Consider the following 26663-nt stretch of genomic DNA (forward strand, 5'->3'; position numbering starts at 1 on the left):
GCAAGACATGATGCACAATTCAGGGGGAGCAGAGTCTTATGAATCAAAAGATATATAAAATTAAAGTTCAGTTCAGATGTTGATGACTTATGGATTGTGTAAACAAAGATGTCAGCACCAACTCTTCACTAAAATATGGTTCTGCACTGCAATAGCATGAGTTGCTCTTTACTATTGACATCTTGCTTCAGACTGACTCCTTAATGATAAAAAAAAAAAAAGTTTCAATCATATCCGTACAAGGAACCTCATGTGCAACTATGGGTATGGAGATTTAAATGAAAAGACGGTAAATCCACATGGTATTTTCTGTCCTGCCCTTTGTGTGCCGTAGACAGAGACTCGCTCCCCCATCTCTTCCCAACATATCCAGCTGTGAGAGCCCTCCTCCAGCAGAAAATTGGCCTGCTGTGAAATACATATGTAAACTGTGACTGCAAAAAAAAAAAATCCTGAGCAGATTTTCCTGAAAATATCTGGTGAAAAGGATGAAAAAGGTTTGAATTGGAAGTACATCACTGTTCGATAAGTTAAAGTCTTTTAAAAACACTGACAATCATGACTACTATGGATGACATGTTGATTATTTTTATAATAAACTTATAAAATAAATAAGTTCAATGTTTTTCAGTCATCCGTAAACATTTTAAACGGCACAATTCATAACATTTTACATGAAGACTTTCTTTGGTTGTAGTATTGAATCTCCGTGCTGCATTTGACACAACTGATCACAATTTACTTTCTAGATTGACTCTAGAAAGTCTTTTGAATTATCTACATCATGTGTCAAACCAGAGGCCCGTGGGCCAAATCCGGCCCGCCGTAGCTTTTTATGTGGCCCTCTACATTCTAGACTAAACACTAAGTGTGCTTAAATATTATGTTAATCAAATTAATGCAGTTTTTATCTCCTTACTGCCAAATTATATCAATTAGTCCCTCCAGTTTCTTGAGAATTATTGTGGAAATTCACACAAAATCAACAAATTCCTGTAATTTTTTTGCGATTTTATTTTTCTCAAAAATTGTCAAAAACTTTCTTACTTGTTCTAAACAGTTACCTCAGCCTTAATTGATGTCAGATTGTAGTTCATGATCTGTACAGCCAGTAATAAAAAGTCATCATAAATAAACGCAAATATTGCACATATTTCCAAATTAGTACCACAAACACTTTGATTTTTATTGCAAAATAAAAAAAAACATCACAAAAAGAATTAAAAATGTGGCGGGACAGAAAAGATGCTCAATAATACTTAATTTTAAGGATTCATTGATATTTTAACAGCTTGTGAACAGGTTTTATCAATACATTCTGGCACAACCGGCCCTTTAAGAGCATTCATGATTTCAATTTGGTCCAAAACAAAAATTTGTTTGACATTCCTCATTTATAGTCATCTGCTTGTAACAAGTTCAGTCGGAGTCCATGTAACAAGGTCTGTCATGATCATTTTTATTGGATGTTAAATTGTTCCAGTAAATATTGCCATAAACAATAATGTTCTTGTTTTGACACCATTTTTCAAGTAACAGATTGGTAGTGGCATAATAATGGAAGTCCAATAAACTTTAATTTTGTAAAAGAAACACTTAACACTGGAAAATATTTTAAATATCCAAAATAAAACAAGCAAAAACAATAAATTAGACAAATTATGGTGTCTCATTAGCATAATTCCCCTTCAAGAAATATCTATAATCAGAATGGAAACTATCAAGCTCGTTTTAAGTTATCATGCGATTAAATTGATTAATTAATTGATTATTGCGACAATTTCAAAGATTTGAATGTATTGCACTTGTAACACCCTTTAACCAGTAAAGAACATCATCAGCCTTTTATTTCTGAAGAGTTGCCAAACTGAAAAAAAACCTCACAAAATATACTTTTTTAAAAGGCTCGATCTCAATAGCCTTCACACATCTCCTGTCACTGAACAAGTTTCGTAAAATAAATGCGGAAAAAAGCGTTCTGGTATATCGCAACTTAATATTATACTGAAAAAACTAAATGTCACCAAACGTCTTTTAACACGAGCAAAGATGTAAACAAAAATGATACATAAACACAGTTATTTAAGAAGATAATACCTAAAGCTCCACTTGTGGTTCTTATTCACATAGAAGCTAGTGTTAGGACTGTAGCACAGCTAGCCACTGCAGGAAGTTAGAAAGTCGCAGATAAAAACTAAAGTAAGTCGCTGCTGCAAAGTCAGGCAATCAATTTATGGGTTAACTGATTTTGTGTTATGACAAACATTAGGCAGATGGTTATTAAATTGTTGTTTTGATATTGCCAAGGATCGTGTGTTAATATCACAGCGATAACAGTATGGTGCTATGCTACGTTTAGCTACTTTTACCAAATGACAAATTGATCAAGCAGATTGTGAAAAATATTTCCTGTAAAAAGAGTTTAAGGTTCTCAAAAGATAAGTGATATGGATGTTTTTAATAAGCAGCTGCAGAGTCTAAAGAGTTATTGAATGCTATTAAAAATGGCTGAATTTATTAATCCATCAGATTGTAAAAAATATTCTATATCCTTTGTTCTACCTTGTGACACATTGTCAGAATAACACAACAGTGTTTTCTTGCCGTTGATGATAAACTGGTTTTTTTGCCTCAGTAAATGAAAAATTGTGTTTTTTTGTGCTGTGTGTATATTTCCCACCTTTGTGCTAATGTAAATATACATAAATATGGCCAGACTTCAGCCTGAGTGCATGTATAGCACCTCATTAAAAACTGAGTGCACTGCATGAGTCGGTAGCAGTAATTTTCAGAGTAATTTTCCTCTGTCAAATTTGCACAAATTTAGAATGAAAAAAGAAAAACACTGACAATTCCCCCCAGTCCTCAAGTAAGTCGATAAAGAGCAGCAAATAGTTTCCACTCAGAAGCTGGAAGAGCAGAGATTGTTGGGTATTCCTCCAAAAAACAATGTTTATTATTTTATTAAAATGAGTCATTTTAGCTCCACATACAGAAGCAGTAATCTGGAGCCTCTGCAACCAGGGACATTTTCTGGTATGCTACTGTGATAACAATACAAGTGGCAATAAGAATTATTTGTTGTTACTTTTTTAGATAACTGTATGACTGTGACTCCATAACAAACTAATGCTGCTCTTGAAAAATACACATTTTCAATATGCTTCTTTGAGGTGCCCCATTAATCCTATTTTTACATTTATTGATTTTTATTTTTATTGACAAACAATGGAGAAAATAGTAAAACTAACAATTCTGACCAACATGGACAGCGTTGGGGGCTTCCAAACATCAAACTAAAGAGGAACGATCTAGAGTCAATGCACAGCTTCAGTTAGTAAAACTAAAACCATAGCGATCAGGCCTGAAACCTGGAAATAGTGATGGACTCTCACCTGAACCTTCAGAGCCACATAAAGACAGTTACAAAAGTCAGTCTTCTCTCACCTGAAGAACATTACCAATGTCTTAGCAAGATCTAGAAACTCATCCATGCATTTAACTTTAGTCGCACTGATTACTGCAACAGTGTCTAAAAAAATCCAAGAGCTGCAGCTGATCCAGAACGCTGCTGCTGGTTTTCTGACTAAAACCAGGAAGTTAGAGCCCATCAGCCCAGTTCTAAAGTCCCTCCACTGGCTCTGAGGATAGACTTTAAAATACTGTTGTTAGTTTATAAATCACTGAACACCTTAGCACCACAGTACATTAAAGATCTGCTGTTGTCATAGCAACCTTCCAGACTTCTCAGGTCTTCTGGTTCTGCTCTCCATCCCCAGAACCAGAACCAAACACGGAGAAGCAGCATTCAGCTTCTATGCACCACAAATCTGGAACAAACTTCCAGAAAACTGTAAAACAGCTGAAACACTGAGTTCCTTTACATCTAGACTAAAAACCCCACCTGCTTGGAGTTGCTTTTGAAACATAATCAATTACAAATTTAATGATGGCACTTGACTAAATGTAATGTTTCGATTGTTGATTCTATGTTGCATGACTTTGTGTTTCTTCTATTTTTATGATGTAAAGCACTTTGAAATGCCTTGTTGCTGAAATGTGCTATTGCAGTAGTTCCCAAAGTGTGGGGTGCGCCCCCTGGAGGGGGAGCAGTGCAATTGCAGGGGGGGCGTGGGAAGCAGTATGGATGAATAAAAAAAAAAAAAAACAGTTACACAAAAGTGTTTCACTGTAAAGATGGTTTGTAGTTTGTTTTGTTGCAACCTGAAGTGTAAAATTAACTTCAGTGGAGTTTAAAAACAAAATATCTTTATAGGTTTATGTCTGGTTGAACGATGTGTGTGCCCAGTTTATTTTTTTTCTTTTTTGGGGGGATTTTATTGTAATCCATAGGGGGGCCTAGAAAATCTTTGGGAACCACTGTGCTATAGAAATAAAATTTGATTGACTAAATAACCCAGATAGTCAACTATTCAGCAAAAAAAAAGTTGATTTTAGTAGTAGTTCGTACGCAACATGAAGGGGAAATATACGTTTCCAGATTTCTCTGATTCGCATCCAAAAGAACAAGCAAGCTGCAAAAAAAAAGAAAAGAAGAAGAAGCGCAAACTCCCAGCTGCACACATAAGGAGTGCTGGTGAAAATGACTGCATCCCTGTGGGGAGTGGGCAGTGGGAGATGCGGGACTTGATGAATCAAGGACCTTTTGTTTGCAGCAAAATGATTGCTTCAGCCTCGTTGGAAAAGAACATCGCGTTGGCTGCGCCTGGCAGGTGGGAGACAGTCATTTGTGGCCATTTAGGTTTGAAGCTGCCGCAAAGAGGGACTGAGGAGAGCAAGGTCATTTAAAGAGGATGTAGAACGTAATGATGTGGCCAACGCAGGGTGTTTAAGTGTGTCTACTCTACTTGGATTGAGCTGCAGCTCAGCACGCCACAGCAACACTTGCAGTAATGAAAGAGACACACAGGGATCTTTACGAGGACGTAAACACAAATCTCAAATGTGATATTTCAGATTTAGAAATACCTCAAAATGCTCTCTTTTCTGTCTTTTATTAATTTAGCAAATTTGCAGAATCTTGTTAGAAAAACAGAATTCAAATGCACCTCTGGCCTTACTAGATGTGCGCCAAAAAAAAGAAGAAACATTTAGATTTTGTGGTATTTAGCATGTAATTTGTAAATCTACACACGATGCAGATCAGACCTCCATATTGCAGAAACAGGAAGAACACGTTGGAATGAGCAAACCTGCTCTGCTTTTTCAGCACAAGCTTCAGATTTTTATAAAAAATGTGGAAGAAAACACTGAAAAAAATACGTATTCAGTTGGTTGATTTCTGCTAAATATCATGTGATTTGTTGTCCGCGATTTACTTCCGACCATTTCACAGCAATGGACAAGCAGAAGGATGAATGAGACTTTTTCCTTTTGTTTAAGGCTAATATTATTATCCTTAACATTAAAATAACAACCTTATATTATATAATATGATGTTTGACAGAGAAACATTTACAAATGTTTACAAATGACAAAAATAATCCCTATTGAGTTAGGATTAAGCTGTTCAAATGTCATTTAAAAAGCTTCAATTTAGAACAAAGCAAAGATGTTTTCATGTAAATCTATTCAGAGAGAAAATTGTTACCAGTGAATGAATGTATTTTAATCCCTGAGGAGATCCTTTAGAAAAAAATTTAGAATATGTTTTACTTTACTCATACTGAGGGATTGGAAATTCAGCTTTGCTAAAACAGAAGCAAAAATATTTAGTTAAATCAATTGTGCTACATCTTTTCTAAGAATATTTAACTAATCTTTGAAATTTTAAAATGTCATTTTGTATAAAAAAAGAAAAAAAAATTCAATATCACATCCACAATATATGAATTTCTACATGCAGTGCACCACTGCAAAGGAACACAGCAGACAGCAAAAAAAACCTTAAATTTAACAAGAATTAAATAATTTGGCTTCTTTATTTAACAGCAACCCTTTGACCTCCAGACGCAGCAATGCTAAGACTTGCCCTCGCCCAATAAAGCTACCAAGAATGACAGTATAAAAATATGAAAATATTCATCATCTTATTCTAAAACTGATCGGATTCTCCACCATCTTTTCAGAAAAAAAAGACAGAAAAGCTTAAGCAAGGGAATAAATTTCCAGACCTTTCTGCGTTTTTGATGCTTTAAATTACTTCCTGTAAATATTCCCAACTTTAATTTATATTTTGTACTAGCTCAACATGAAGCACAATACAAACTTTGAATGCTATATGGAGTATATATGACTATATGACGTGTTTTGCTACAAACATATAAGTCCATCTGATGGTTTGAGGTAGTTTTGCAGAAATTAGCTGCTTTTTGGTAAAATAGAGAGTCACACATTAAGAAAAGCTTTTTAAAAACGAGTCTAAATGGAGTTTAAACAGAACCCGCCTCCAAACGTAAAAACAAAAACTGTTTTCCTACCTGAGTGAGTCTGCTGCGGAGCTCCTCTGCTGTCGCTGTCCATTTCCAGCTGCCACAGATTACAGCGCGAGCTCAGCTCCTCGTGAGAGCACGTCCGCTCCCGCGAGCCAGTCAAGAAAAAGATAAACTGCGCGGGTAATGGGCGCGCGCTGCGCCACCGCCGCCTGCGCGAGAGAGATACCGAATCACAGCGCGCGAGCTGGGATGACAGAGGACGAAATGAAATCAGCCGGTGAGAAAAAAACATAGAACACAGAGCGGGAGGCATGAAGAAGCAGCAACTCACACACAGAGAGTTGCTGTGAAATGTTGCGGCTAAGAAGAAAAACTTAGAAAAACGGGCTTTTTTCCTCTACATTTTCAAAACAGGATTAAGAGACTGATGGTTTTATCCCTTAAACCCCAAAACAAACACCTCCTAAAATTAAATTTTAGGTAAAAAAGAAAATACGGAGATTTGTATACAAGACGCTCGGGAAAACAAAAAGGGCAAAACTGGTGCCACTGATTCAAGTTTGAAAATAAAAATTACACCTGAACATTTTCTCAAGCTGCGTTTCTATTGCACAATTTGACATTTTGAAAATAAATTCACTTAAGGAAAACAGCTATTTCAATTTTCCAATTAAAAGATTTGGCCCAAGGATGAGATGTTTTTTTTCTCTTGTTTTGGCCGTGTTGAAATTGGTTTCGATGGAAACACTTTTTTCACATCATAGAGTCACGTGATCAACGGATGTTGCCACTGACCTAAACCAGGAAGACGACGACACAGACAGGAAGTATTTGGAGTGTCATACCGTGGCTTGTTTTTTAATGACGTCACATGAACAAACTTATTCATGTGTGCTTTTATTTACATTTCTTGTCTAATGGTAACACCAAACTTGTGTTTTTATCTACATTAGCAAAATATTTACAGAGTTTTGTGGACATTAGTCATGGAGATGTAACTTCATTCTGTCATGCAGAGTGCCAGTGGAAAAGTGAGCACCTTTATTGCGCACAATGTGAGAACAGAAAACAATATGGCCGGCTTGCAAATGACAATGATATGGAAGAGAACTTTATTCAAGTAATAGTATTTTATTCTCGTACGAGTTTATTCTTGTGATATGTACTGTACATTTATGCTTATTGTAACAGTGTTTTATGACTTTATTCTTGGAATTTTATTTTATTTTTTCTATAATACTACGTTATAAGTACCATATATAGAAGTGGGAGAGACTGTATTTTTTCGGTGTGAAAAGACCTGAATTGGGCCATTCTGACTGCGGTAAAAAAGCCGGATATTGGTTGCATTTAGGCAAAATAAAGTAGATTTGAGTCGCATTTGCCTGCGCCTAACTCCTTTGCCTGAAGTATTTATTCAAACAAACCTAAACAAATTGCCTTATAGTAGATTTGATGAAAGATTAAGTGGAATTTAAAGCTTAAAAGCAATGCTAATGTTAGTCTATAAACAGTTATAGTAAAAACCTGCTCCAGCTTAATGGCTGACAATAAACAACTTGAGAAGTCACAGGACAATGCCGTCTCACTGTGACACGTCAAATCCCTCCCCACCTCCAGGTCGTATTTATGTCGTGTAAGGTCCAATCCCGGCCCTGTCATAGCTGCTCATTAACATCGTTGGGCTGCGCTCAAAAGCAGATGCCTGCAGAAGAGTCGGGGAGTCCAGTGACACCGGGACATGCCTGCGTCCGCTGCGGCCAGCTCGCTATGCATGCGTGTTTAATTCAGCTGTCAGCCAAATCGTGATGCATGAACGGTGGAACATACTTGGAGTTTGAGCTATGTCCTTCGCATTGAAATCCTTTGACGCCCTGCTTGACCTCACCATAAGGTAGCTGCCCTAAAAATAAAGGAGCTCATGTGTTTGTACTCGTCTTTTCGCTTCTGGGTGCGGAGACGAAAGCAAACCCAACAGATGCATGCACTGTGCACCTCCAGTGAAGAAGAATCAGCCTCCTGCTGCTAAGGTTAGAATAAAATGTGTGCAGGCCAGTCATCATGCTCCCTCCATCAGACTTAATAACAGCCCTCGGCTCCATCATCATCTTGAGTGCTTTCATTAAAGAACATTTTTATTCTGCTGCGCTCAAATCATCAAGAAATTGTCCATGACGAGGAGAAGCGTGTTATGGCTCCAACCCGGTCACCATGGCAATGTGCACGTCTTCTTTTTTATAAACTCCTTTTTTTTTTTGCCTTTCAACTTTAATGTTTTGATTGAGATGACACTTTCAGGATGCCAGTGGTTCATTTCAAAAAGATGGAGTGTGGAGCCGCAGCCACATAATGGTTGCACTTCACAGCCTGGAGCAGAGCAACCCCCAGCGTTGAAGAGTGTTTCAGCTTGACTACACAATCCCCCGTCATTTGTGGTAGTTGTTTTTTGTTTCATAAAGAGTGTGCCATTTATTGTCTTCTGTATGCGACTGATTTAATTATACCTGCTGTCTAAAGGCCATCTAAAAATGTAGAAATATTAATCCTTTCTTCTCAATGCGACAAATGTTGGGAAATTAAAAGGACAGAGCATCTGAACTGATGTTTTACCACAAATGAAACCATCAATCAAGCTTTCAGGTAGACAAATTATGTTTTTTTTAATTTGATGCAATTAGGTTTGGCAGGTATTTTTCTACTTCAATATAAATAAATGCAATTATATTCAAGGTGTTAATGTAGTTTACTTTGTAATTTTTCAGCAAGAAGGTGTCCAGTTCAAATCTCAGGGTGTAAAACGTATTTTCTCCCTCGTATTCGTCTTCTGCATTCACTGGTTTTTTTTTATCTCACTTTGTTTCAGATTACCAAATGAATTTTTACATCAAACAAATACAATCTGAGAAAATTGATAAAAAGCAGTTTCCCAGTTATGAAGAATAAATCTACCCCAGCCAACAATGGCCTGTCCATGAAAGAAACACCTATCCACGTCACGGTTGTTAAATTAGGATTAATTTAGTTTCATTCGCCACAAGATCTGGATAATCAAGAAACCTCTTAGTATAGCACCATTAATTACATAAAAAAAAAATTAAAACAACACAAACTAAAGAAATCCAAATCAAAAAATAAGAAGTTACAAAGTAATTTCTAAAAAACGTTGGGACATTATCTAGTTGAAACGCTTAATATTTCTATGTTACAGCCTTATTCCAATTTGTATTAAGTTAATTTCTTTCCTCAACACTCTACAAAAAACCCAATTATGACAATGTGGGAAAAAAAGTTTGAGTTTTATCAAAAATAGGAACCAAGGATTCACATTTACGCAACAGCCTTTGCTCATCCTTGAGATGTTTCTACGTCTAAACTGGGTCTAATGTTGCAAATTCAGTCGGTTAGACTTGATGGACGAAGTTTGGAACCACCAGGACTTTTTCTGGTCGGCCGTCTAAACTGAGCAATCAGAGGGAAAATGCTTTAGTCAGGGTGGAAACGAAGAACCCAATGGTCACTCTGTTGAGAAAGGAGAACCTTCCAGAGGGATAAGCATTTCTGTAGCAATCCAACAATCAAGCCTGTAGACCAGGGGTGTCAAAGTCATTTTCGTTTTGGGCCAAATCAAGATTACAAATCCTCTTAAAGGGCCGGTTGTGCCAAAATGTATTGATAAAACCTGTTCACAAACTGTTAAAATATCAATGAATTCTTTTTTTTTTTTTTTTTTTCTCCGAAGAGTTTTTGCGGCGCTAGTGGCTCGTATTTTTTCCACAGTAGGCAGACAGGAAGGAGGGTGAGGAGAGGGGGGAAGACATGCGGCAAAGGTCGTCGGGACCGGGAGTCGAACCCGCGACGTCCGCGTCGAGGACTGAGGCCTCCAAACGTGGGGCGTGCTAACCCCCTGCGCCACAACAGCACGCCCCATATCAATGAATTCTTAAAAAATTAAAAAATATTATGAAACATCTTTTCAGTTCCTCCAGGATTTTGTGATTTTGTTTGTGAACTTTTAGAATAAAAATTAAAGTATTTGATTTGGAAACATTTGCGCTTATTTATGACGGTAAATGTGACTTTTTATTAGTCACAGTGGCAGATCATTATATGATCATAAATCATATAATGATCATAGATCATTATATGAACTATAATGATCTATGAACATTATAGTTCATAGATCATGAACTATAATGTGACATCAATTATGGCTGAGGCATCTGTTTAGTACAAGAAAGAACGTTTTTGACAATTTTTGAGAAAAATCTTCAATAAACTCCCAATTATTAGCACAAAAAAGGGCAGGGTTTGTTGATTTTGTGTGAGTTTCCAAAATAATTCTCAAGAAACTGGAGAGACTGATTAATAAAATTTGGAAGTAAACAGATAAAAACGGTATTAATATGATTGAAAACATAATATTTAAGCACATTTAGTGTTTAGAATTTAAAGGGCCATAAAAAAAAGCTATGGCGGGCTGGATTTGGCCCACGGGCCTTGAGTTTGACACATGCTGTAGACGAAAGCCACTCCTTAATAAAAAACACACTTAGGTTTTAGGTAAAACAAAGACAGAAAAGTGTTTCTATCTTATCTTTTTGTACAGTTTTGGCTTAATTACTGCTCTAAATGTTGCTGAATGTTTTTTCACCAAATTGTCTTTTTTTCGACGATTATTTCAATCGATCACCACAATTAGTACTATTAATTAGTTTCAGCCCTAAACAGAACAGTTGTATTTTATTGTAGAACACGGTAAACCATTAAAATGTGTGTGTGAGGTTGGTTCAGTCTGTTTTTTAAGCACTCTGCTCACTTTCCATAAACATTTTTAGATTTAGAAGAGATCATCCCTCTTAGTCAGGCTCAGTCTGACCAGCTGACAATGTAAAAGGGATGATTGACTCTCACAAAGGCAAGTGATGAAAATTAGATCATGATGTGTCCTGGGTAAAAGTGTATATCCTAGTACATTCTGTCCCTTGGGAGTCAATGTCACTGAAGTCCACTTGAGTCCGTTTCAGGAAAGGAATGGCACTCGACGCAATGGCTGAGATTCACTGAGGACGAAGTGCTGCAGCGCTGTTAGTCTCTCAATCTATCCAAAAATCAGACTCATAATCTATCAAAAACTGAGTGATTTTTATCACACATGCAAATATCAGTTAATATATCATATGGATTAATATTAATTTAAAAACAGATTTATTTAGGATCAGTCAGTGACAGGAAAATCTATGGAAGCTAGTAAATCTGTATTCTTAACCACATTAAGATCTTCTTTATTGACCCTTTGCAACTGTCACTTAATCATTAGAGGCGCCATGATGGACATAGGAAGTGAGGGACTGAACAGAGCGACTGAAACTGTTTTCAAAAGTTGTTTTTGCCAGTTTATGTGTGGCTTTAACTTGTTCGAGTCAAGCTAATTTGTCTGTGAATGTAACACACCTGGTTGGTGCTCATAGACGGCGGTAGCTAGCTTAGAAACCGACCGAAACCTCTTTCCTCCTAATGTGTTCATCAAATTACCGACTTTTCCTGAATTCACAGCACTTGATTTATATCACTATGTCATAAACAGCGGCTTCCCCTCACACCAGATCAGCCCTAAAAACGTACAAAAGACGGGATACTAACCAGTTTTTTCCCATACATGTTAGGCTACATGACGGTGCGGCACTGTTTCCATGGTTACCATTCGACGTACCTGCTCCATAATGCGATATTTTATATCCTTCTAATCATACTTACTTATAAAGTATATGACCGTTAATCATCTTACCTTGTAAAAAGAGTTAGCTGCAAATCCGCGACTACAACGAGCGGTGACGGTCATTATGATTGACAGCTGCTATCCATAGTCGCCATATCTTTCCTTATTAAAAAGTTATAAAATAAAATGACAAGTTTGGTTTGCAACCTTGTCTGCCTATAGAACCGACCACGCATCACTCTGTGACTATTTTTAAAGTGAAATCAACTAAATAGAAGCGATATTAGGTTACAGATGTCTGTTTTAGCCTAGCTTTATACAAGCTCATTGGTTGTTTTGACGTCCGTCATGGCGGAGTGGGCGGAGTTCTGGAGATCGTGACGTCACGTTCTAATGTCAATAGGTGCAAAATTGCCTAAATAAAGGCAATTTTAATTTAAGTCTCGTGGCAGGGGATGAACTAGCTGTTGATGAGTCAGTTTTTGACATCAGAACTGCAATGAGCAAACAAGAAAAGAATACCTCATCCGGTCCAACATTGGGCTGTGGTTGCACTCCTGGAACCAACTCTGCTTCCACGACCACGTCTCAACTTGGCTGAGTGGAAAACCACTTCCCAAACAGCTGTTGTTTTGGCAGGAAGGTCACTCCTAGACTTTTAGCTGTATGGTTCTGGCTCAGATCATTTTGTATCTTGGTGGTTTTTCCCTTTGGACATGGAATCAAGTTGGTTATGGAAAGAGACATGCCTAAAGAGAGTTAATAAACAACACTAAATACACATAATTTAAATCTTACAATTTCACAGAAAAAAACAGAACAACTTACTAACAAAAATATTTAACTACACTAAATCTGCCAGGGTTTCCAGTGAAGGAGCCATTGCAAGAAACTGATCGACCAATCAATGGAAGACTTCAGGTGCACCTTGTTGGAGAACCAATGATAAATTGGGACTCTTATGTTCTCCAAAACAATGACTTTAAACTAGAAAAAGGCCAAACATGTCAATAATCTTTTCTTGTAGTCAATCTATTGAACAACAAAAACAAGTTGACACTTAGTGTTTAACATCAGTGCCAATATAGAAATAATTTCAAAACTTTCCACTTTTCTGAAATAGCAACATAGAATAACTTACAATTAAACTCTTAGATAAAAACATGTCGAGGACAGCACATGAAAAGATACGTATTTTGGAAAAGTTGGATGAGGAAGAAGTTATTTTAGCTAGATAAATGTGTACAAAACGAAGCGGAAGAGAAACAATTTACCAGAAAACAAAAAAACATCTTAAAAATCAGAGCATTGGAAAACAGTTGAAAAGGTGTGCAGAATAAATAATAACAATGTAGGTGAAAGGTCAGATGTATACTACAGTATCAAATAAAATGCAATAACAGCTTAAATCAAAAATATTTGAGATTATAAATTGAGAATATAAATCTATCCGGACCCGTGTATCCATATACAGTCATCTGCAACAGAGGTCATAATATAAATGTAATAAATTCTAAGAATCATTTATTGAGTTTATTTTTTTAATGAGAACTTTATTTAAAACTGTTCACTTTCAACAACAGCTTTAAAAAAAAAAGGGAAAAAAAGCCTTCAGTTCCCTTTTTCTCTAAGCCCCAAGCTGGTGGCAGATGTTTCATTTTAGATAAGAGACAATTATTGTACCACATCTCACGTCCGATCGCTATCAGCAGAAATCTCAGACTGCCCTGCGAAACACAACCCAGATGGGGCGTCCCCGTGTCCTTGGTATTTAATGACATTTCTTTCTCTCCAAGAAGATAGTCGATCTACGTCTAATTCTATGTTTTCTGTAAAATATTAACATTAATTTACAGTCCCAATAGCTAATAAGATAATTCTAGTAACCATGACCTCATTTCCTGTCTTGAAGGAAGACTACAAACCCAGAAACGGCAGAGAAACACGTTTATTTTTCAGGCCACATTTTCATTATTCTGCTAAGCTGCTCCCCTAAACACAGTCCATTTCAGTCAGGCTCTCAGCCCATTATAATTCACAGAGGCCAAGCATGAAATGAGTTTCTTTTTTGACAGAACACATCTTGACTGACAGCCCAACAAATGAGAAATCATTTACTGTGAGCAGAGCAGTCGGTTTTCTTTGGGCAGAAACGGCGCCATATCGGTGAAGCAGTGTGTATGAAATTCAGTGTGTGTGTGTGTGTGTGTTGAGCCAGCGATGATAAATTGAAAGTATTGTTAGTGGAATAAAAAACACAAAAACAAATTAAAAAAAGATAGACTGGAAGTACATAATTTAATGTAGATTAAAAAGATGTTTTGGCTTTAAGCAGCCTGCTTAATCTATGTTCTCTATTTCTCAATTTTTCATTTTATTTAGGCGAACGTATGGGATAAATTTAAACCAATTAACATTTTTGCTGATCAATTCAGGTCATTTTTAGCCTTCCTGTGAAGATTAAATACTTGGATGCCTATAAAATATGTGAAATAATATATTTATGTTTCTAAATAAGGCCTGCAAATTTATTTCGAGGCATATTGTTCAAACTTGTCAACCTAGAAACTACAAATAAAGCTAAAATAAATTTGCTGTATAACATGAAGTGAACATTTTTTTTCTTTAAAGCTAATCAGGTTGTTTATTATCTTTTCCCCCAATGGAAATTGTTCAAAATTTCCTTTTTATTGCTTAATTCATTCAGACATTTTGGTAGGGGGAGGATTAGTTCCCAGGGGGCATCCATCCGTAAGGTTTTGTTACCAGATGGAGTCACTAGTCAATAGTAATCTTTACGTGGTACAAAAACCAAAATATAATCAGAATTTCAAAGTTTTTTTTTTTTTTTTTCAGCATTTCAGCCAAAAATCGGCTAATTTGCGATGTTATAAGTAACTTTTTAGCCCACGATTTCCTAATTTTTGACCAAAATATGTCATCAAACTTTCAAAAAGAGGCAAAAAAAGTATTTACATACATGTAAATAAATGTATGTACAACAGAAAACATGGGCAGCCTTGTCCATGTTTTCACATCACGTAGAAAAATGCCTATAATATTGAATGTGTTCGGTTCTTTTATTTATTTTATACAATAAATATTTAATTTGCTTTGTTTATATAAACCAACAACCTGGAGAGACCCTCTTCTTTCAGAGGGCTCAGTGTTTTCTGGTTTTAGGATTTAAGTGTTGTGCTACCATCTAGTGTTGGGAAATAATTACTAATTAATTTTCCCCCCAGAATATTCAAACGATTCTATTAGTTTTTAAAAAAATCAATTCTAATTCTAGCTAATCAAACTCCAAAATGCAATTTCTCTAAGAATTTTTGTATTTCATAGGAACATAAATTGTCTGTTTTAGTGCCTATAAGGTAGGATGTTATCAACATTATCTGCAACTAGAGAAAGCCACAGAAGGTCATTGTTTGACAAGATGCGTTTTCTGTCACAACACTGTGATGGAAAATTGAGTGGAAGGAAAAATGTCCAAGACATCAAAAGCATCTTAAACTGTTGGCCTCTTTTTAGATGCATGTAATTTTCATATTTTATTTGTAAATCAAAATCCCAGAGTCTGGAGAAAGAGTGTAGAGGACAAAAACCAAACCTCATCGCAGTTTTCATACTTGGTGATGATTTGGGAAGCCATCTTGAATGCTGGTTTTGCCTTTGATTTAAGTTTTTACCTCCAACACACGTTATAAGTTAATTTATCTGCCAGTAGAACTAGAAATTTTTCATCAATATTAAGGAATTATTTACTTAAGACAAGCCTTTAAATCTTGCTAAAAGTTACTTTTAAGTTTGTTTGTTTTATTTTAAGTGTAATAAAATATTTGCACTAGAAACTAGACCAAAAATACTTGGCAAGATTTTATGTTTTTGCAGTGCATGAATCAAATAACATTTTACAGGTCTCAAATGTATTTAGAAGGGGAATTTTGTCATTAATTTTGAACTAATAGGAGTTTAACTGATTTGTAATATTGAAATATCTAGAAAATATTCTCATTTTTTAAAACAAATGTTTTCATTTTCATCCAAAAAGTTATTAAAACTAAATGTATTTAAATCCCTGTATATATATATATAAAAAACAGAGGAAGTCTTGAATGTTATTTATTTTTTTTGATTTACAAGTTATTTCATATTTCTTTTTTAAAAAATGACTAACATCTCGATGTTAGTTATCAGGACACAACAAATGAAAGCAATTATATATTTTTCCAACATTTGAGAAGCTTTTTTTCTTTTTTATGAGTGAACCACCAAATCATCACTCCTCCAAAAAACAAAAATAATTTGTGAGCATTTCTAAAACTATCCATTTCATCTGAGTCCTTCTCAGAAATAACATTTACATTTCTAGCGGGGCATGGAAATCCGATCGGTCCGAACCTTACAGATATAGATATAGGTATGGCGGTATGGGAGATGCATGCATTGCATGCCCGTCAGATTATATGGACTTTTCACTGTTGGTTGTAGATGAACCTCACTGTGTTTTTCAGCAATATTTGTGCAAAAGTCAATAAGTTCCACTCACAAAACTGATTCATTTCAGACAGTTTCCCTTGAAGACATTGGAGGCAACGACGTTCTTTACAGGTTACGATCTTAGTAATCTTTGTAGTATGTGTGGAGGCACACAAAGATATCACTATACACATTAGTAACTACTGAGTTAAATCCCAGGTGAAAACAAACAGGTATGCAATCATGTGAATTTCATTGTAATAAGACAAAAAGCTTCATCGCTCTGCTGCTTGCAATTTTAGCATTAACAATATTGCGTACTGGTTGACTAAATAAAGATCAGCAATTAAGGAAGTGACAGACATCAACCACGTGTGTGTGCATATATTTATATATACACACACACACACACACACACACACACCGACTCACGCACTCAGAACAAACACACATGCTCACCCAGAACAGCAACAATCTGAAGATGGCGCTCTGTGAGAAGCCAAACAGGCTGAATCAACAGACGGAAGATGAACGGGATTTTAGACAAACAGTGGAAAGACGGTAAAGAAGTACTGGAGGATGCTGGGAGTTCCCTCTAGCTTATGATTCTCGTTAAAGTTCTTTTAATCAAAGAGGATCCAGATAATCACATCTGTAATATCAGATTAAGTACAGGAGAAGCGAGAGGCTTTGCCTTCCCCTGCCTGCCTGCCTGCGTTTTAGCTACATGTTGTCCTTAAAATGAAGTTCACGGCTCGCTCTCCAGATTCGTCGTTTTGCACTTGCTAATGGCCGCCGCAGCAGCCGCCGCCGCCGCCGCGGCCTGCGGGGGTCGCCTCTTGTAGATCCACCCCGGTTCTTGTCCGCCCGCCTTGTCCTGCTCCGCCCTGAGGCTCGCTCTTTGGAAGCTTCTTTGCTACAGAGATATAGAAATGTGAAAACAAATGAAGTTTTCAGCAACAAAGTGTTGTTTTTGAGCGTTATTTCCTTCAAAATCGCACACATGTTCAGCAACAAGGCAAGTTCAAAGTGCTTTACATGAATTAGAAAGAAATACAAACAAAATAAAGAAAAGAAAAAGTACTTCAGAATTTATAAACTAATAGAAATTTCTCTGGATAAACTAATAGAAAAGAAAAGTATAAAAAGCTTAATGCTAAATGTTGATCTCAGGTCACAAGTAGTCTCTCTAGATATCAAAGTTTGTTCTAATTTCTGCTCTGGGTGTTTTATCAAGGTGATTTTAACAAGGCAATGGGATAAAAGGGGATTTAAACTGAGTCACGCATTCAGAACAAACACACATGCAAAGTCTTTATAAACAAACTTGTCCTTCAAAAAAAGGGAGTAGATGAGACCAAACATGGGGATTTGTATATACAACTCTGGAAAAAATTAAGACACCACTTAAAATGATCAGTTTCTCTGATTTTACTTTTTATAGGTAAATGTTTGAGTAAAATGAACATTGTTCTTTTATTCTATGAACTGCTGACAACATGTTTCTGAAATTCCAAGCAAAAATGTAGTATTTATTTGTAGAAAATGAGAAATGATCTCAAATAATGTATAGAAAGGAAGCTCATATTGCTTTAGAAACAACAATACTAATGTTTTACCTCAGGAAGAGTTTAGAAATCAATATTTGGTGGAAAAACCATGAGGTTTTCAATGGGATTTAGTGCAGTGGGCTCTTAATTTATTCCTGAGCTGCATTTATATATGCTTACAGGTTAAGATCAAAATTATTAGGTTACGTTTAAAGTAATCTTTTACTTTCTGACTGTATTTAAACATTTTAGAGATTACGAAGTCCCGATTTAGCAGGGAGCTGAAGAGTTTTATTATCTTTATAAAATGAAAATAATTTTGAATCTAAATCTGCCAGGGCCACAAAGAACTGAGCTGAGATGCACGTATGCATTTCTATTTATGAGTGTCTCTTTGTGTGCAGATGTAAATGTGTTCATATGCGAGCATAGGTGTGAAATCATGTTATTTATGGGACACACATTTCAAAATAGGTAATAATGAAACTGCTGTAAATAAAGGTGTGAGCTAGTGGAAAGAAAAAACAGGAAGTCGACTTCAGATCGTGACAGAGGAGTGGTGCAAGGGATAAAAAACTTACTTTCTACTGCTCCTTTTGAACAGTTTTAAGATAACATTTATACTTTTTATTACTGATTTTATGTACTCAAGATATGAACTCCTTTACATAGATAAAAGCTATTTTCTATTGTCTGATAAGACCACATTTTAACATGTTTGTGTCCTTTCAGTGCTTGTTGCAAACTTTTTTCACATCAGTTTAGGATGAACTGAAATGTGTGGTGTGATTTTATTAAAGCTTAGAATATGGTTTTATTATATTTTACACATTGCAGGACACTTTTATGATTGTTTTTTTATATGATGACGTTTGAAAACCAACCAATTATGCTCTCTCTTCATTTAATCAGCTCCTTAAAACTCATTTAGGTTTGTGGTTACACAATGTCACAATGTGAAAAAGCTTAAAGGATGGAAATACAAGTAACTTAGCATTACAGTAACAGGAGATTTAAGTGATGATATGAAACTTGAAACCATTTTTGACACTCTTGCAGAAACATGCTCGTTGTCTTCCTCATTCAAACCGGTTTTCACCGACTTGCATCTACTTTTCCCACAAGAAAATGTGTTGTTTTGTAATTTGTTAAGCATTTTTATTAGGAAAAAATTGATAAATGTTTTATTTGAGGGTTGTATTTTTATTCAAATCTGACTGAAGAGAATAATTTCTATTGACAACCCTCTAAAATTATTTTATCAAGTCTTCATTTTATAATCTATTCTATTCTAATAGTAATATATTCAGTCCTCCAGGCAGACTGCCCTGCATGTTTTAGATGTTTCCCTGCTTCAGCACATCTGATTTCATTAGTTAAGCTTTTGATGAGCTATAATCAAGCAGGGAAACATCTAAAACATGCAGGGTTGTGTTGGGAAACATTGTGCCTCATGGCCAAGTCTTCCTGGAAAAAAATTTTTTTTCTTCAAGTGACTTCCTGATAAAATAAGAGTCTAGAAGTTCCTTCGGTTGTTAATATACTTGAGCTAATAACTCGTGTCAAAATATGTCTGATTCTCTCTATTTTAGCTCCAGTTGTCACATCAAAGATTAACTGAATTGCACTGCGATCCAAAATAATTTCTTTAGGCCCTTTGTAAACCAAATTAAAACTGCAAAATGACTTGGAGGGGGGAGAAAAGAAAAGTCTTGGGTCTTAGAGAAGTTTTTGGAGGTTCTTAAAGAACATGTAGCATCAGAGTTCCCTTGTTTGTTTGTTTTTTGAGCATATGCAAAAGCTTCCTGGTGATGTTGTGGTGGCAGAATACTGGAGTTGTGGTATTTAAGGAGTGAAACAGGAGCTTTGGTAACTTAAACATGCTGAGTGTGCAGCGTGAATTGGTAACCACAGAATCTGAAGCATGACAGCCTCAAAAGACAAAACAGGCCAGACAGCAGGGGAAGGTTACAGGTTTCTCTCAGAAACGTTTTCATGCTAAATCTATTTGTCATTCTGTCAGACAGGAGCCCTGGTATTTACTGATGATGATGATGATGATAAGAAGCTTCTTACAGAGTTTATAGAGTAATTTTATAATTGTTGTACCTAGGCCATGTCACGATAAATTTTGTTCCAGAAATTATTGCGATAAACAATAATAATGTTGTTTTGAGACCATTTTTAAGTAACATAATGATAATGGCAGAAACACATTCTCAAAGATCAGTAAACTTTAACATTTTACTCTGGAACTGAAGACATTTTAAATATCCCAAATAAATAAACAAACAGCAAATAAAACGAATCGTGAAATCTTTATAAACAAAATTGTCCTGCAAAAAAGGGAGTAGTTGAGACCAAAGCACCAAACTGAAAACTTTTATCCTCCAGTTTTTGGTAGAAAGAGAGAAAAAAAAGAGCATCAATTGGCATGAATTTCCAATTATGCCAATGGAAATTGAGTTTGTTTTAATTTATCATGAGCTTAATTGATTTATTGATTACAATACAACTTTAGATTTTTGATTCCTAATGCTGTTGATACAAAGTGTTTGAGCATCCTTAAAAAGTCTTAAATTAAGGCCTTAGAGCGTCTTAAATTCATTACAAAAAAAGTAAGTTGGTCTATACAGTGTAGTTTATTTTTCTCATCAGATAGTGAGAAAACGCTCTTCTATATCCTCCATTTCTAATTTAAACTACATTTGACTACAAACAAATGTTAATCGGTCTTAAACTTTAGACTTCTTAGTTACCACCCCCACTCTTTTCTTCTCACTAACCTCAATCCAATCAGTTGAGTTAACCAGCTGCTACCAAAAATATCTGTTGGTGTGAGACCTGACTCATTACTTACCGATGGCCATAAAAATTTCATTGACATTCATCGCAGTCTTGGCTGAAGTTTCCATGAAGAGCAGACTATTGTCGTCAGCGTATGTTTGCGCCTCCTGGAAAGATTATTTATCAAGATTTATGCTTAACTGATTTGAAAACAACATTGGTGTAAAATATTTCAGTGATATTATTAAATCTTCCCACCTGAAATTCCACTGCTCTCTTGTCAGCGATGTCTGCCTTGTTGCCTGCCAGAGCGATCACGATGTTGGGACTGGCTTGCCTCTGAAGCTCCTTCACCCAGTTTTTTGCACGTGCAAATGTGTCCTAGTAAACCAGTGGACTGGATTAGCACGATTCTGAACTGCAGCATTTAAGTTTCAAGACGTTTTTAAGTGAAGGGAAACATTTTCATCACACAGGGAGACATCAGGAAGCCAGAACACACATCCAATCCAAATCAGACAAAAATGGTGTCAGACGTTTGTGCTGCTATCATGTTAAAGACATTAAGAAATGTTTCCAGAGGTCATGAAAGGTCGTACATATCACACAAAGTTGGTGTCAATCAACTTGGTTTGTGCAGCAAAACATGTTGTTGGTGTTGCTTTGGTTATGAAGATATTAACAAAACTTTAAAGTTCAAAAGGTCTAGCAGTACCCCCCCCTACACTCTTTTACGAAATCAAAATTACCTTTAAACTTTCATTAATATCTTCATAGCCAAAGCAACACAAATGAAATATTTGCTGCACAAACCTGCACAAACCAGCACAAACGTAGTCGAGTTGACTGACCAATTTTATCTGGTTTGAAGGTGGGGGGCTCGATGACCTTTTATAATCTCTGAAAACGTTTCTTAATATCTTTAAAGTGATAGCATCAAACAAAGATTTTGCTGCACAAACGTAGCACAAATTTTTGACCCAATTTTGTCTGAGTTGAAGCAGGTGGGGGGCTCGTTGACCTTTCATGGCCTGTAGAAACATTTCTTAATATCTTTAAAATGATAGCAGCACAAACAAAAATTTTAGCTGCACAAACAGAGCACAAACATTTCACACCAATTTTGTCTGATTTGAAGAAGGTGGGAGGGCCAACTTCACTCCGGTCATCCTACAAGGATTCATGTTTCAGAATATCTTGCAAAATCAAAGCAAAACTTTCAGTCTTCTAGCTTAACTTAACATATTCTTTCATTAGATTGCAATTAATTCAACGACTAAAAAAAGCCATCTCTATTTATTTCAACCCTATGATCCTGCAGCTGATACCCACTGTGTTGGTGATGTCGTAAACCACGATGGCTGCCTGTGCGCCTCTGTAGTACATTGGGGCGAGGCTGTGGTATCGCTCCTGACCCGCTGTGTCCCAAATCTCAAACTTCACAGTGGTGTCGTCCAGACAGACCGTCTGAGTGAGGAACGCAGCTGAAGGGCAAACAGCATCAATATGTTCTGATTAATACTTGAGGTTCAGAGGGAAGATCAGACGATTAGACAATCGGATCAGACTGCGTTGCATTGGTCAGGATTACATGGATTGAAAAGCGTTGGGATGCTGGTGTCAAGAAAGGCAGCAAAGAAAATTTCACCATGAAAAATATGAAGAACTGCCTGACATTCTGCACAAAGTACCAGGATTTTTTGGTCTGACGGGTAGTTTGAACATGTTCTCTGCTGAATCCAAGCGATTAATCGATTACAGAAATAGTTGACAACTAATTTAGTTAGTAGCTAAATGGAATATAGACACAATAAAATGGTAATTTTCTGAAAGAACAAGAAACTGCATATGTCCATTCAAGGAATGCTGTTATTCCACTTTAAGAAACAAAATGTTTATTTTCTTATTTAAAAATGAATTTAATTATTTGTTCATTTGTATCTTTTCATTTGGAAATAAAATGCAAATGAAATGTGCCTTTTTTTATCTGATTAACAGAGCAATCATCAAAATAATCAATAGATTACTAAAATAATCGTTAGATCCAGCTCTGTCTGAATCCCATGTGGTTAACTCTCATCACTAATTAATTTTGGCTGAAACATGGACAAAAATAAAAAATGCAACAAAAAAAATTACTTAAAGAACAACTCTGCATGACAATCCAGAAGCGATTTGGTCAAGACTGTGATAACTTTATGGCTCACTGACTAAAATGTAGGCCAAAAAACGCTTCAGATGTAAATGTTATTCATATTTGAATATATATCGCAATTGAAGCCATGGAAACATATAAAATGGGTATCACTTAACCACAGAACATCAATAAAACAATTAACAATGAGGAAATAAGGTTGGTGAAAAACATTTTTGACATTCTCAAAAGTTTTGGCCAAGTCTTTACATGTAATCCCTTATTTAGCTAAAAATAAATCATTGATATACAGTATCTTCATTCCCCAAAGTGCAGTTTATTTAATTTAAATCCCATAAGCACTATTATCATACAAAAAATCTGCAATACATCACTGTTACATCTAGGTCACTCGAGGCCTGTGGGCCAAATCCAGCCCACCATAGCGTTTTATGTGGCCCTCTAGATTCTAGACTAAACACTAAGTGTGCTTAAATATTATGTTATCAATGCAGTTTTTGTTTACTGCTAAGTTATATCAATCAGTTTCTCCAGTATCTTCAGAATTACTGTAGAAATTCACACAAAATCAACAAATCTATGCAATTTTTTGTGCTAACAATTTGGAGTTTATTGCAGATTTTTCTCAAAATTTGTCAAAACCTTTCTTACTTGTACTAAATAGCTGCCTCAGCCTTAATTAATGTCAGATTATAGTCCATGATCTATACAGGGAGTAATAAAAAGTCCCATTTACTGCCAAAAATAAGTGCAAATATTGTAAATAATTCCAACTTTGACTTTTATTGCAAAAAAAACAACACACACACACACAAAAAGAATCACAAAATCCTGGACAGACTGAAAAGATGCTCAATAATATTATTTAATTTTAAGAATTTACTGATATTTTAACAGTTTGTGAATGGATTCTATCAGTACATTCGGCAGAACCGGCCCTTTAAGAGCATTCATGATCTTGATTTGGCCCAAAACGAAAATGAGTTTGACACCCCTGATCTAAGTATATAAAATCAAACTGAAAACTTGTTTCTCTCCTTTAAAGACCCTCAAACTGCATCTCTCTTCATTTCTTTATCAGTTTATTTTTACCTCCGATTGTGCTCTCCTGGAATTCGTGGAACTGGCCTTTAACGAAGCGCAGCACTAAGCTGGACTTGCCCACAGCCGACTCCCCCAGCAGCACCAGCTTGAACTGGCAGATTTTGTTTGCCGCCGCAGCACCATTAGGCCGATTTGCTCCACCGCCGCGCCCTGCCATTGGTAGTCAGAGGAACTGCAGATCAGCAACGTCTAACGTCCGGTGCCAAGTCCGAGGAACGGCGATGGCAGCGATCGCACTACTGGAGGGGACACCAGATGGATCGCGCTACAGCGAAGAGTTCAGGTCCTTGACAAGAAAAACAAAAAAATAAAATTCAGTGGTGGACAGAAAACTTTCTAAACCCGTTGCTCCGCGCAGTAGGACAGTCATTCATTCAGCCGGCCGCCATGTTTTTGAGTTAAAAAAATGTTTAAAGTTGACAGGAAATTTGAAAATATCACTTGATAGTTATGCATTATTGGAAGATTAATAACTAAACACCAATTATAAAATCTTTTTAAACAGCAATACTTAAAAAAATAAATAAATAAACAGTGCTAAGCCTGGTGGGGATACAAGGAAAGCCTGGTGGCCCACCAGGCTTATAATACAGAGGGAAACCCTGGATAGAAATAGGAAAATTTTAGATATATAGTCACATATTTAAGGCATTGAAACCTAGAAGACCGATAATAATTGATATTACTTTGATTATGTTGAGTATAGAGTAATACAATACTCCCCAACCTGCTGCTGCTCATTATCGATCAGCTGGCTGAAAGAAGGCTGACACATTTTACGTTTGGTTTCAAGAAAGACCAATTAGGCAGACTGGAAATATTTCTGGTATGTTCCAGTTAAAACCTAACTAACTTAAAACATATATTTAACTTTTGTAATAAAATCAAAACTAGAAATAAATTAATGTTAAATAAATATACATTTACATTTCAAAGTAGCCAAAACAAAATGTGTCAAACTCAAGGCCCGAGGGCCAGTTCTGGTCCACCGTAGCTCTTTATATGGCCCTCTAGACTCCAGATTACATCAATAAGTCCTTCCAGTTTTTCACAAATCCTCAAAATTCACACAAAAATCAACAGATTCCCTCATTTTTTTTCCTCAAAATTGGTCAAAAACATTGAGTTTAATTGACTGCTGCCTCAGATGTCAAGTCATAGTCCGTGATCTATAACTTGACACCTCTGAACTAGATCACACTTTTGTGTAAATAAAATCACAATGTATTAGTCTTTACAAATTGCAAATAAACAATGATGTTTTTATCCCTGTGTAATGCATTCGTGACGTCAAACAAGGAAGTTATGAGGCTCGGTTTGCTGTGTTTATTTGTCTGGAAGTGAGATTGAAATATATACCAACAGCATTTTCTATCTTTGTTCTCGTTTTGTTTAGATTTGTCCATTTGAAAAGCGGTGCGGGGAAGAACAGCTCATTTTTTCAAACCACAATTAAAATCTGACTTTTAAATCGAGTGCAAATAATTTCGGATAAACATATACCAAAAAATAATCCCAGAATTCATGATTTACACTTAATTAATAAAATAAAACTACAATTCGAAAAATACAGTGACGGTAATGCAGGAAGAGTTTTCATTAAACGTTAGCAAAGGTCAGGTAACTAGTCGTTTCTGATGTACTTTGCTCACAATGTTTTCGTTGATATTATGTAAAGCTAAATGTTAATGAACACCAAACAATACCGCGGCTTCAGCTGCCAAGTTTTATCGAAACAGACCAGAAAACGTCGCTCTACTATCCGCTAAACTCCTAAACTATGACAGAGTGTGTACAATAGAGGAAACTGGCAACACACTGGCAGCTAGTTTTCGTCTCAAAGCTGAGCTTTAAACCTTTTACCGCACTCTCATGAACAAAATGTTCCATTTTATCTAAAAACCACAAACAAACTCCAAGTAAATCGACTGTGAAACGTCCCCAACGTATTTTGCTAAACTTTAACCGTGTGAGCGAACTGAAACAACAGCAGAAAATTAGCTCCGAGGCTAAAGCTCGATGAGTTAGCGGAGCTAAACTAAAACATCCTCCGGCACAAACAAAGAGCCAACAGAGCAGCTCATATCAAGAAAGAAAGACTGGACCGATTCTACGCACCCAGTACTTAATTATGCGGGTCTTACCCTTTGTAAACAATTTCTCCAATAACAGTTTCAGGTCCACTAAATTATTTGCTTCCGCTTTGTGGGAGGAAAAACACTTCCTGGATTCTTCAGTCATGTGACACAAGGTAAGAGCCAATCAGACAGCACGTGGTACAAATACGTTTTAAAAAAAATAATAGGCAAAAATAAATATAATTTTTTTTAAAAAGCGTTTTATATAGGCCTAGTTGTAGCTAATTAGCATCTCAAGAATTGTGTTTTAACATTTGGCCTTAAGTCAACCACAGCAATACTTTAAGTCAACCACAGCAATACTTTAAGTCAACCACAGCAATACTTTAAGTCAAC

General features: G+C 36.0%; 2 protein-coding genes across 3 annotated transcripts in view; both read right to left on the reverse strand.

Annotated features, from left to right (window-relative positions):
• The window catches only part of LOC116726724 (zinc finger protein 385B-like), a 73882-nt gene extending 67289 nt beyond the window's left edge, over positions 1–6593 (reverse strand). The window contains exon 1 of one of the 2 annotated variants that reach the window (XM_032573574.1): positions 6441–6593. In XM_032573574.1, the coding sequence (XP_032429465.1) occupies positions 6441–6483 (43 nt within the window). In that variant the 5' untranslated portion in view covers positions 6484–6593. The remainder of the gene's footprint in view (positions 1–6440) is intronic. The other variant, XM_032573572.1, reaches the window with a different exon arrangement.
• A 9627-nt stretch (positions 6594–16220) lies between these two features.
• LOC116726739 (ras-related protein Rab-5C-like) lies at positions 16221–26442 on the reverse strand. Its single transcript, XM_032573593.1, has 6 exons — positions 26334–26442; positions 24178–24475; positions 22263–22414; positions 21189–21311; positions 21004–21097; positions 16221–17509 (listed from the first exon to the last, which is right to left on the reverse strand). Exons 2-6 carry the CDS (start codon positions 24344–24346, stop codon positions 17379–17381), a joined length of 669 nt encoding a protein of 222 aa, XP_032429484.1. The 5' UTR covers positions 24347–24475; positions 26334–26442; the 3' UTR covers positions 16221–17378.
• Between the last annotated feature and the right edge of the window lie 221 nt (positions 26443–26663).

Source organism: Xiphophorus hellerii, chromosome 10 (assembly GCF_003331165.1).
Source record: "Xiphophorus hellerii strain 12219 chromosome 10, Xiphophorus_hellerii-4.1, whole genome shotgun sequence".
Lineage (NCBI taxonomy): Eukaryota > Metazoa > Chordata > Actinopteri > Cyprinodontiformes > Poeciliidae > Xiphophorus > Xiphophorus hellerii.